Below are 12366 nucleotides of genomic sequence, written 5' to 3'. Positions count from 1 at the left end.
AATTGCACAAAATGTGTTTTCATCCATTTTTAAGCTTTAATACCTTCCAGACCATTCATCACATAGGGACAGTTCTTTAATACAAGATACACCGCATACATAGGAAGGTCTGTGTATAACATCAAGTCTCCTGCTTTAACATTAAGCTTTCCACAGGCCTTCAAAGATGCTGCAACAAAGCGTAAAGTAAAATTTTCGCGCAAATTCAAGCACCCCGAATACTATGATATACCCAAGACACACCCTTGGAAGTCCATAATCATCAAGTAATGGTATCATATTTTAAGCCTAGAAAGTTTGAAGGAGCTAGCTTAAATTCTTTTCTAGTAATAGCAATTTGAAAATGGCTCTTCAGAAAACGCTGCTCAAAAAGCGTCTTAAGTATTGGCACCCCCTCCCCCCTAAAACATCCTATTGTGACAAAACTATTGGGAGTAGAAAGCTATACCGATTAAGAGGTGTATGAACAACTTTGAATTCTTTCAGCCAAATCTGAGATGGTCGAGTGGGGAATTTTCTTTAAATTGTCACGTTTGACGTGTAATGACCCATCATATAAACTGATCATAGCATACCATATAGCCTGATCGTATCATATAGCCTGATCGTATCATATCATCTATCATATAGCCTGTGCCTGAGAGCCTATTGTTGTTTATTTTTCTCAGCACCTCTGATGTGTCAAGACCCTTATTTATGTGAACATCACAAGGTTCATGTTACTTTATTTGAAATGCTAGTTGAATTGTGTTTGTATTGAAATGAATATTTAATTTAGAACAGTAAAACTGCTGCAATCTATTACTACATTATTAACCCATGAAACTTTGTAACAACTGTTCACTCACACCATATATTTTTGTGTGTCATGTGGCAACTGCCTGTAAACATTATGCATCAGACAATCACTCAATGGCCTCTTTCTGTTAAGTTGTGCGTTAAGGTAAAGAGGATAAAGTGTACTGTAGAATGTCATATACTACACTGTCAGCCAGAAGCATGCATTCACAGGTGACTGGAAGAGTTTATTAGCGCCCCCTGTTGGGAGGAAACCATAGACAGATATAAAGACAGTGGACATTTTAACCAGGTAGTGTAGTAGAACAAAGACATAAAGCAGTGCAATCCAGTTACCCAGTACAAACAGCCAAATTTGTTTTAACCCCCAGAACTCCTCCTTTCTACGTTCCTGTCAACCTTGGGCCTGGGGCATCTTCATGGAGGGAAGCTCACACTCAGCTCAGTCCTGGAGATCAACGGTAACACAGTGTCTGATAAACCAGCACAAAGTCTGGAGCAGATACCATGGACCTTCTTAAGGAATCTAATGATGGCCAATATTAATGCAAGAAATATAAAATGTGCACAAGACCAGCCAGTGTATAATTCTAGTTTAACTGATGCTAATGATGATTATGATGCCATAAATCCTCCAGATTTGATCACTGCTCTTTTCCACTGCTCAGATCCTTTCCTCCAGCAGGAAATGGTCTCCAAAATGTCCATGTGCCAGTTTGCTGTTCCTTTGCTGCTGCCAAACTGTGACACACAGCAGAGCACTCTGATGCTGTGGGCCATGAGAGACCTGGTTAAAAAGTTCAGACCTCACTCTCTAGCAGGTAACAGGACATTTGTAGAGGGCAGGATTGTAGAAATGGATATCCCCATGGTGTCTTTTGTTAGACTAGGAGAGAGCAGTCTGCCCAAATCTCAAACTCTGAACAAGTTGCTCAGTAATCCTCATCAACACAATAATGCATTTGTTCACCGTGACATGAAGTGTGGTAATGTGCCCAGGAGAATATCAGATGGTCTGGTTGAAGTCAGCTGGTATCTACCCTGTGGGAGCAAAAACATTGACATGTTCCCACAGCCAGTGGCCATAGCCAATCTGAGAGGAGATGGCAGGATGTTTAAGACCCAGATGTCCTTCCTGTATCAGACCTCAGCTGCAGTTTTCATCTTCAGTGATGATCTAGAGGGAGACCCTAGCACTCTGAACAGAGAGAGCAGAGCTGAGCTGTTCCTGGTCACCAACTCTCAGAGTAACACCTTCAACATGGAGACACTCAGGGATATATGCAGACAACACAAGGTGAAGGAGAATAATGTGATCATCAAGAAAAAGCAGAATGATGCAAAATTTGTGGAGGCCCTGCGTCTCAGAGTGAGTGGTGCCATTGGAAAAGATCCACATACAATGAAAGTGGAAGACATGGTTGCTGTTGCTCAAAGTGTTGATATTGTTGTTGATGAAGACTGGGAGAAGTGTAATAATGGTAGACATCATGCTACGAGCATCACTGAAAATATTAACGATATCTCAGAGTTCAAGAAGGACCAGCTGCCTTTGCAAGGAAACATCTGGAAGGAAATCAGTGTGTTAGAGAAAGAGATGTGTAGACTGAGAAAGGCTGACAGAAACCAGAGCATAGAGCACTACAAGAGTTCACTGAATGAACAACATAAGGAACTGAGAGAACGGCAGAATCAGTTGCATATGTCTGACGCTATGAACAAATTCACAGCTGGAATCTCACAGCCAGAAATGGAGCGTCTCTACTTCCTGAAGTGGCTGAAGATTCAGCTGAGCACCCTCTCTAGACATAACCTGTCCACACTGAGAGAGCAGTACAAAGACTGCTGTAGAAATACACCACAGGATAAGGAGCTGATTGCAGACTTGGATGAGCAAATCTCCAACTGCTCGTTGGGTCCTGAGCATTTCTTCCGTGAGCTGGGCCAGATTTATGAGTGTGCTTGCTCCCTTCCAGAAAACAACCCAGCCCGACAACAAGTCCAGCACTTACCTGCTCTGTGTGCTCAGATGCTGCTCGATGGGTTTCCAGTTGAGCTGGTCGATGGAGACGCAGCTAACATCCCAATGAAGTGGATAAAAGAGGTCCTGACTCAGCTACATCAGCTGGTGGACAGCAAGAGTAAGATCCTGGTGTTGACTGTGCTGGGAGTGCAAAGCACTGGGAAGTCCACCCTTCTCAACACCATGTTTGGAGTGCAGTTTGCAGTCAGCAGTGGAAGATGCACCAGAGGAGCCTTCATGCTGCTGATTAAAGTCTCTGAGGAACTCAGATCTGAGCTCAAGTGTGACTTCATCATGGTCATTGACACAGAGGGCTTCAAATCACCTGAGCTGCTGGCATTTGACACAAGCTACGAACATGAGAACGAATTAGCAACGCTGGTCATAGGGCTCAGTGACATCACTCTCATCAATATTGCCATGGAGAACAACACAGAGATGAAGGACATTCTGCAGATTGTGGTCCATGCCTTCCTCAGGATGAAGGAGGTTGGGAAGAAGCCCAGATGTCTGTTTGTGCATCAGAACGTGTCAGACATGTTTGCCTATGACAGCAACATGAGAGACCGGAAGAAGCTGGTGGAACAGTTGGATGAGATGACCCGAACAGCAGCTAAAATGGAGAAGAAAGTAGCTTATGCAAAGTTCACAGATGTGATGGACTACGATCCTGACAAAGACAGCTACTACATCCCTGGACTTTGGCATGGAACTCCCCCAATGGCCCCAGTGAATGCTGGCTACACTGAAGCTGTCTATGATCTCAAGAAGAGGTTAATTGGCTCCTCAGAAACATATGATATCGGGAACAATAATGCACCTGAGTTCCTCAAGTGGACTCAGGGTTTGTGGAATGCTGTGAAAGTTGAGAACTTCATCTTTCATTTCAGGAACAGTTTAGTGGCAGATGCATACACAGATGTATGCACTCAGTGCAACACTTGGGGGTGGTCTTTCCAATCTGAGATGAACAACTGGCTTATAACCAAGGAAACGATGATATCCAATTTTGGATTGATTGAAAAGAATGTCCAAATGAATCTTTTACGTACCAGGCTCAGAGAGTGGTTACATGAGGCATCAAAGAAGCTGCATAAAGAAGAGCAGACAATCCTGTCCAACCTTGATGAATACTTTCAGAAAAAGGACAGCAAAGTACGTGTAGAGGAGAAATACAGACAAGATTTCCGAACAAGTGCCAACTCTCTCAGACAACAGATGGAAATGTCTATAAAACACTCTTTGGAGAAGGCTGTTGAAATCAGAGAGGGAAAGGAAAAAGTGAATAAAATCAAGGACAAGCAAATGGATACTATTGAGAAAAAGGTCTATGAGCCCAAAGAAATATATGTTTATCAGGATGTGCACCGTCTGCTCATCTCAAATCTAAGTTCAAAGGGTGAACATGTGTCAAAAATGCTCAACGAAGTTGACTTGAGGTCTTGTGGACAGGATAAATTCAAATTCATTGTTGAAACAAAATGGTTTTCAGATCGGACAATGGTTTTCAGATGGTTTTCGTTTTCATGTTGCAGGAAGAATCACTCAATTACTGAAATTCAAGAGAACTGTGATGGTATCATCAGACACTGTGACAGTCTTGTTTCAAATCACAGAAGCATCATGAAGAGAAACAACACAGATTACCATGAGACGTACATCAGAGACCTCCTCAAGGCTATTGATGACCAGCTGAAAGATGATCCGATTAATAATGATAATAATACATGTGAAGCTAATCTTAAGTTTCATGTCTGTGGCCGTGCAGCGAGGGTCTTCCAGAAAGCACACAAGGAATTAAATGACTGCAACAACCCACAGAATCACTGCCAGAAGAGAGCAGCAGAATTCACAGAAAATTGTGTGAAGCCAGCAGTTCAGGACTACGTCACCAGAAGGCTTGGTCCACTTATTGCAGATGAAATGATGACAGGAGAGAGAGGAGTGGCACAAAGCACACAGACTCACTTCCAGTTTACCCTTTTGCAACAGCTGCTTAACAGGGGTGAGGAAATGTCATCAGCTGGACAAATGGCACGTCTGGAGAAAAAACTCCTTTCTGAGATTGTCCAAACATTAATTACAGCAATCAACAGCTGCTCAAAGACTGTGGACATAAAGGCATTCATAGAAAAATTCTGCTCTGGTCTAACAAGTCAGCTGGTCATTCCAAGAGATGCTTTAGACAACTTTCTGATTCTCAGCGATGACAAGACAGACGAGTTTGCCACCAACCTCATAGAGTTGATCAAGGAAATGGAAGTTCATTTAGCTCAGGGGTATGACAACAAAACAGTCATTTCACATCACTGAAAGACGCACTTCTCCCGAACCCAATCGATATGAGCTGTTTTTGCATAGATAGCTGAAGGGATGCCTCCCAGAAGCTGGTAATAGACATTTGTACAACTTTAGTGATCAGTGAGTGCACATTTAATAATTAATTAACAAGTGATGAGTGGCATCCCTATAAGGAGTAGAGGGACATATACTCTGACTGGGAGATCAAAGGAGAGTCTAGTGCTGAGGCCTCAGACTACTATCAGTTTGCAGAAGCTTTTGATGCCCTACCTGCAGATATCCCAGATGCCTGGAAAACACTGACAGCAGAGAAGGCACTGAGAATTCTTAGAGTGGCATTTAATATGCATTAATGCAAACTTTATGGGGGAGTCACTGCCATATATGGTGTTAGTAGATGTGATATGTGAATCAGGCCAGAAGGGAACCATCACACATGGCATCAGTGATGAGGGGACATGGAGAATGTGCTCAAGATTAATCAAGTCAGATGTCGGGGATATTATTCAATATGATCGTTAAATCAAACAACATGTCTAATTTAGTTAAAACACACGGCATCAGTATGAGATTATGGGTTTGTTATTCAATACGATCGTTAAATCAAACAACATGTCTCTTAATGAGTTAAAACACACATCATCAGTATAGGTATCAGGTTGAATGACCAACTTGATTATTCTGATTTGTATTGTCTTTAAGATGTTGAATAATGAAATGTGTTTCCCTTCAGTACTCTTGGGGGATTGTGACTAGGTTAGGTTACCTGATTGTATTTCAGTACCTGATTATTTTCTCTTCTGTTTAAGTGGTTGAAGAGATGATAAAGAGATCATGAAGTGAATAAGTCACCTTTTAGACTATTTCACTTTTTTAATACAGGTTGGAAATGGTCTATAATGAATATACATATTAGGTCACTAGTTATTTGTTTGATTTATTATTTTTTATCATGTTTTCAATGATGAATTTCAAATGGGTGAATTTGGATCTTTGTTTAGGTCTAGTGACCACCTTTCATTATAAAATGAATACATTTCTGATACAACCACAGCAATGGCCTTCAATCAACCCAATGTAATACATATTGTGTAATTAGTATGAATATTATTGTGTTTCTTTATTCATTGTGCTTGGGGCTTACTATGGGATGGCAGATCTCAGAGGTTATGATTAATCTGCAGTGGTATGTGATTTAATGTATTCAATAAATGGCACAACAATCATATTTGTGTGATGACTATATATATATTTTTGCTTTGTTTCGAATAGACAAACTATGTATGTGTTTCTCTCTTACACAAATAATAGCTGGCTATCAAATGTTATGGATAATGTAACAGATTAGTCAGATTTGCAGGACAGCTACAAGGACTGAATGGGGAGGATGCAATGGTTAGTGTGAGCAGGGCTTTTAAGATGCAGTAGTGTGTGTGTAGATCTCAATGCGAGTTGGGTGATGTGTGTGTGTATCTCTAAATGAGTTGGGTGGTGTGTGTGTGTGTATCTCTATGTGATGCAAACATTATAACATACAACACTCAGTAGCATATACTATGGCCGCTAGATAAGTTCTGTAATTCTCAAATACATACACTCTATTCAGAAATGCATTTTCTCTGTTGCACAGTGAGAAATAGCACTAAAGATAAATAAGTCTCAAAATACTAATATTTAATAAAGTTCATAGTTACACATTAGAACTTAGAAATTATAATACAGATATTAGTAAAGTTACAGGATATTAATGAAGCATTAAGCTCAAGATATAAGTATATGCAGCCCATTGTCTCAGTTCTATTCATTTGGGGTTAAATTAAAGGAATTCTGGTAGTTGGGGTTTGTACTGATTTGTGTTAATGCCATGAAGGGAGGTGCTCTCTGAAGAGTTGGGTCTTCAAGAGCTTCTTAAAAGGTAGAGAGGGACGCCCCTGTCCTGGTAGTGGTAGGCAGTTCGTTCCATCTACGAATGACAAATAGTCTAGATTGCCGTACTTGCACAGACGGCAGTGCTAAACGACACTCATTAGACGAGCGCAGCATCCTGGGGGTAACATTTACCCTTACAAGAGCATTAAAGTAGGTGGGAGCAGAACCAGCAATCACTATGTAAGCAAGCATAAGTGACTTGAACTTAATGCGAGCAGCTACAGGCAGCCAGTGGAGCTCAATTGGAAAAATTTCCAGCAGGGGGTACATTATCGCTAATAATGGCACTTGGTAAAACCTAAACAGACCTTTTTTGTTCAGAGATTGGGCACTAATCAGACATAATTAGGTGATGGAACTTGGTGATGTAACTTTGATGGAACTTACAGCCTTCCAAAGACTGTCAGAATTAGAATCAGATGTTATGTTAAAAAATAGTGCCAAAGTACGCCCTGACTATTCTCATTAACCCTCTAATCACCATAGCGGCCGCCAACGGCATGTTAGAATTTCACCATAGCGGCCGCGGCCGGCAACTTTTAAAGACACAGTTTTTATACTTCAACATTAATTCATGAAATAATACCCCGCTACTGGATACATGAACATCTAACCTTTATTTTGAAACCGGAAACTGGGTATGCTGTCATTGACTTTTCTGAAGTATTTGTTAACTAAACCTCGCTACTGACAGATCGCCAGAGGATTACAGTGTTCCTGCAGTAAAGGCTAGCAATCAGAGACGACGTCTGCATCTGTCCTCACTGGATGAGACCGTATTTTTGTGCACCAAAGACGACGACTCATCATGTTTGTATGACAGTAACGATCCTGTTTGAGAAGTAAAAATTAAAAAAACGTATTAAAAATAGTAATATAAGTATCCTCCTGTTTTTTTCTGACTAGCTAACTCTCCAGTAACATCTTCGTATGGCGGTCACTGAGAAGTGTTGGTTTACAACTAGCACCAGCCTCATCGCAGATATAGACAAAAGACATAGCTAGATCAATGACATTTGAATGGATTGTAAACCCATGACACTTTTTTTTGCAGAGATATGAAACATTTAATAATTGGTTTTTGAGGGACGTTCAATAAAGCTAATTTCCCTGTTACCTCACTTGTGGAAATGACGGTCAATTAGTGACTTTCACAACCTACGAAGCAAGCACCCGCGTCTGTGGGTGAGAGCTATTTTGTGCACAAATAACGACGACGTGGGTAATCGGCTGTGTTTTCTGTTTTTCAGAAGAAATGTCTTTTAAAATTTGGATCGTCATCTCAATTTCCATTACTAGTTTGCCAGCTAACTTGCTAGCTATCTACACATTGACTGAGGTAACGTTAGTCTGAGGAGTTCGAGCCAGTCTGAGGAGTTGGTTGATAGCCAGCTATTGACTGCATCAGCCTCATCACTTACTAAACTGATCAGATTTAGATAAATAACATGTATAGTAAAAAAAAAATGAGTCACTTCATTTCCTTCTAACTTCTAATTATTCTTCGTTTGTCTCTACTAGTTATTCAAATCCCTCCTCTTTTTTTTTTAGCTGTAAGCTCATGGTAACAACAGTAGCTAAAGACAGAAAATTGCAAGATAACCATTTATAATATATTTAAAACCTCATATTGGAAAGGTATTCAGCAGATTATTCGACAACCAGCTAGTAATATGTTGTGATGTTAAATTTGAAGCTTGTACAGCTTTTAAGCTGTAGAAAGCCAATCACAATGAAATCAGTGCTCATATAGGACCATGGTATAGGACATCAATACTACATCAAATGTATAGTAGATGTGCTATAGTTTGTCCGTATGTAGTTCACACTGGGATATTGACCTGATGTTGTGACATAAAACAATTGACATAAAAATGGGTGAAACACTAATGGCATCCACTGTGATGGCTTACAATAATAGGATCGTTTTTTCTTTTATCTGTCAGGATGTCGGGTGTTCCAGCTCATCTGAAGGTAGAGAAGTGAGTGAGGGTGCTGTGGCAGAGAGAAGTGAGGACATGGGGGAGAGGAACAGCGAGAGGCCTGATGAGCGTAAGGAAGCTTCAGTAGGACAGATTGGGTTTCTCACTAACGGAATTGAAGATAAAAAGTTGTCAGCTTACAAGTGGTGGTGTTTGTATAGGTATACTGATATTAGATCTATTACTACCCCCTATCCCAAACCAAGATCATCTGCCACACACCCCTCTTTGCCTGTTTATACATTGAATGCTAAACAGTATCCTTTCAGGGAGTCACAGAGACACCAAATCTTAATACCCCATCTGACAGGTTTCTTAGGCATATACTGTTTCCAAAGTAACATGCCGTCAAATTTAATCATGGCCTCACCTACTGAAAGATTTTTCCATGGTCGAAGAAGTTTAAGGACGTTCTCCTGGAGGACACACATTGCAGTTTTTACCATGTCAATACCATGTACACTTTTTACAAACTCTTCACACAGTGGTCTTAACAGACGCACACCTCAGCATATCAGTTAACCTTTGGTGCAAAATGCACTACAACCACCAAAACACTTCATACTTCACTTAAAAGTGAGTCATGCTCCCGTAACTTTAGCAAATGTTCTCTCTCAGATTACAGTGACCTAAAAAACAGTAACAACTTGAAGCATTGCCAATTGCAAATATAGCATGTTGCATTGCATCTTGGAAATACATCAATTCAAGCCAAGTATCTGAAGACAGTGTTCATATGTTAGTTTGCTTCTCACAAAAAATTCAATTGCATTCTTCAATCACTGTCTTTCACTGATAGCCTATGATTAACATATTGAGCAGTACTGTAATAGTGGAAACAACTCTTCAGGAAACAGCTACATCTATGCTTGCCTTCTGTTGAGATAGTAAGAAGTCTGCAAGCCAAAACAACTAAAATAATCTAAATAACCTTTCTGCTAAAATAAGAGTACTTTGTCTAATTCAAGTATATAAATTCATTTGTCTGTCCAAATACAGCATCTTTACATCTACAGTAATCTAAATTACTGTAAATTAGATTTTGAACTGAAAGTTAACTGTATTGAACAGAGTATCTAAACATCAGCAAAAAATGCTGTAGTTGCACAGCGTTTTGCTAGTAGGGAACATTGACTGAGACAGGTATCCATGAATTTCAGAAGAAGTGGTCATTGACTGCATTTGTATATAAGCATAGGGGCAAGTATCCACAGTTTGGTTCACATAGTCTACTGGTATGCTCGATGGGTTAAGTGTTTTGGAAATGTGTACATGGTATTGAGACGAGTGAAAATGATTGGAAAAAACTGTAAGAACAAACTTTTCTGTTGGTTTGTAGATACCAGTTTTGTGTGGCAAGATTGCCAGGTGTGATAAATGGTACAGTGGTTAGTGTTGTTGACTAACAAGTAGCTGACTTGGGTTCAATTCCTGGGCTTTGAAAGATGATATTGAAAATCACTTTGCATAGACATGTTTGTTTTAGTTCCCTTTTTGGGTCACTTTGTCTCATTGATGGCCCATGACTTTCATATGCAGCAGTAATAGTGGGAAAATGTCTTCAGTGACACCTACATCTATATTTGACATACATGTACGACGCAAATGCTATACTGCAGTATAGTTGGTAGCAAGGCTGCAAACAAACAAAACAAAGATGTGTAACGGTCTTGTTGCAGTCAGGGACGGAGACGGATTTGCAGCTTTCTGCTTTCTTTATTCTGTTTTACAAATAAACAATTGTGGGCATATTCAGCATCGCTGACAGGCATATCTCTTCTGTCTGCTTATGGCCATATACAACAACATATTAATCACACAAACCAGTGCACGAACAGTTAAAACAACAATGCACACATAACACACACATCCCGGCATTGGAGCAACATACCTGTTTTACAAATAAACAATTGTGGGCATATTCAGCATCTGCACAAGTCAAATAAAACACAAAATATGTCAGGTTCAGTATGGCTACTTATATTCTATTATTATTATTATTATTTATATTCTATTTTTATTATACTATTCTATTAATATTTAGCTAGCTAGCGGAACGTGAGTAGTGAGAAGTTCCTAGCGAACTAGCTAGCTAATCACAGTGTGTACAATGAACCTCGTGTTCAAGTAAAATAATGCAATCAAACTTTCTGCCCATTGACAAACTTGCTTTACAAACCAACACAATACATACTTATTATAGAAAATACCCGTTACATGTCGAATTTCTCGACATTTACTGCATCTAGCTATCTAAAAATGTACAAATTGTGATGGTCAAATTGCCTTATGGACCTACCGCTGACAGGCATATCTCTTCTGTCTGATTATGGCAACGGCACATGAATATATCTTGCAGACCTGCAGTACGTCACATCCCCAAAGGTGGCTCCAAAACACCAAGACTAATAAAACACGCTTATTTATGGCGAAAACTCACACTCTATTTACATTTCATCTATTTACATTTATAACTCTGTTACAGATGGAAACTAAATACATTTATGAATACATCAGTAAAAACTAAATCTTTCTTATTTCAAGTGTATAATTTCATTTGTCTGAAAATACAGCATCTTTCCATCTACAGTGATCTAAATTGTGTCTGGTTTTGAACTGAAAGTTAACTGTTTGGAACAGAGTATCTAAATATCTGGGGGAAAAAATGCTGTAGTTGCTCAGCGTTTTGCTGGTGGTGAACATTGACTGAGACAGGTATCCATGAATTTTGGAAGAAGTGGTCATTGAGTGCATTTTGTATTTGCATTGACCCATTTAGTTCATATAGTCTACTGATATGCTGGATGTGTTAAGTGTTTTGAGAAAGTGTACACGGTATTGAACCAAGTGTGAAAATGATTGGAAAAAACTGTAATGGTCTCACTTTCTGAAGCTTGTCACCAGAGTCTGCTATCCCTGGGTTTGAACAGAGTAGGTATCTGCATAACTCCTCATACCTATTTCGTGGCATGGTGTCTGCCACATAGGACACTTGTAATGCTCAGATGAACAGTAGTCAAGATAAGAGGGTAAATGATGGATACCCATGAGGATGTTAATTCTCACAAACACCTTCACCTCTTCCACAAATGTATTGCACAAGGATACATTTGAAGAGGCATAGCAGGTTATCTGTATGGTTTAGTAGTGTTAATATTTTAATATTTATTTATTTACAAAATATATAACAAATACTAATTAAATACATTATTAAGATATTAAATCTAATAAATACGTCTGCAGTACGGTTCAAAATGTATGAATTTGAACTTTAGGGTGTATGTAAAGCTATGTATTTTAATATTTGTAGATGTCACTAATACATATTTGATA

The 12366-nt window shown here is 39.4% G+C and overlaps 1 protein-coding gene across 1 annotated transcript; it reads left to right on the top strand.

The window, feature by feature from the left end:
• The first annotated feature begins 1330 nt into the window (after positions 1 to 1330).
• Positions 1331 to 12083, top strand: LOC122128930 (up-regulator of cell proliferation-like). The gene is made up of 2 exons (XM_042703987.1): positions 1331 to 3742; positions 12021 to 12083. Exons 1-2 carry the CDS (start codon positions 1331 to 1333, stop codon positions 12081 to 12083), a joined length of 2475 nt encoding a protein of 824 aa, XP_042559921.1.
• Positions 12084 to 12366: the final 283 nt, after the last annotated feature.

Source organism: Clupea harengus, unplaced genomic scaffold (genome assembly GCF_900700415.2).
Source record: "Clupea harengus unplaced genomic scaffold, Ch_v2.0.2, whole genome shotgun sequence".
Taxonomy (NCBI): Eukaryota; Metazoa; Chordata; class Actinopteri; order Clupeiformes; family Clupeidae; genus Clupea; species Clupea harengus.
The sequence above is the reverse complement of the archived record's forward strand: the minus strand, read 5'-3'. Positions and strand labels throughout refer to the sequence as shown.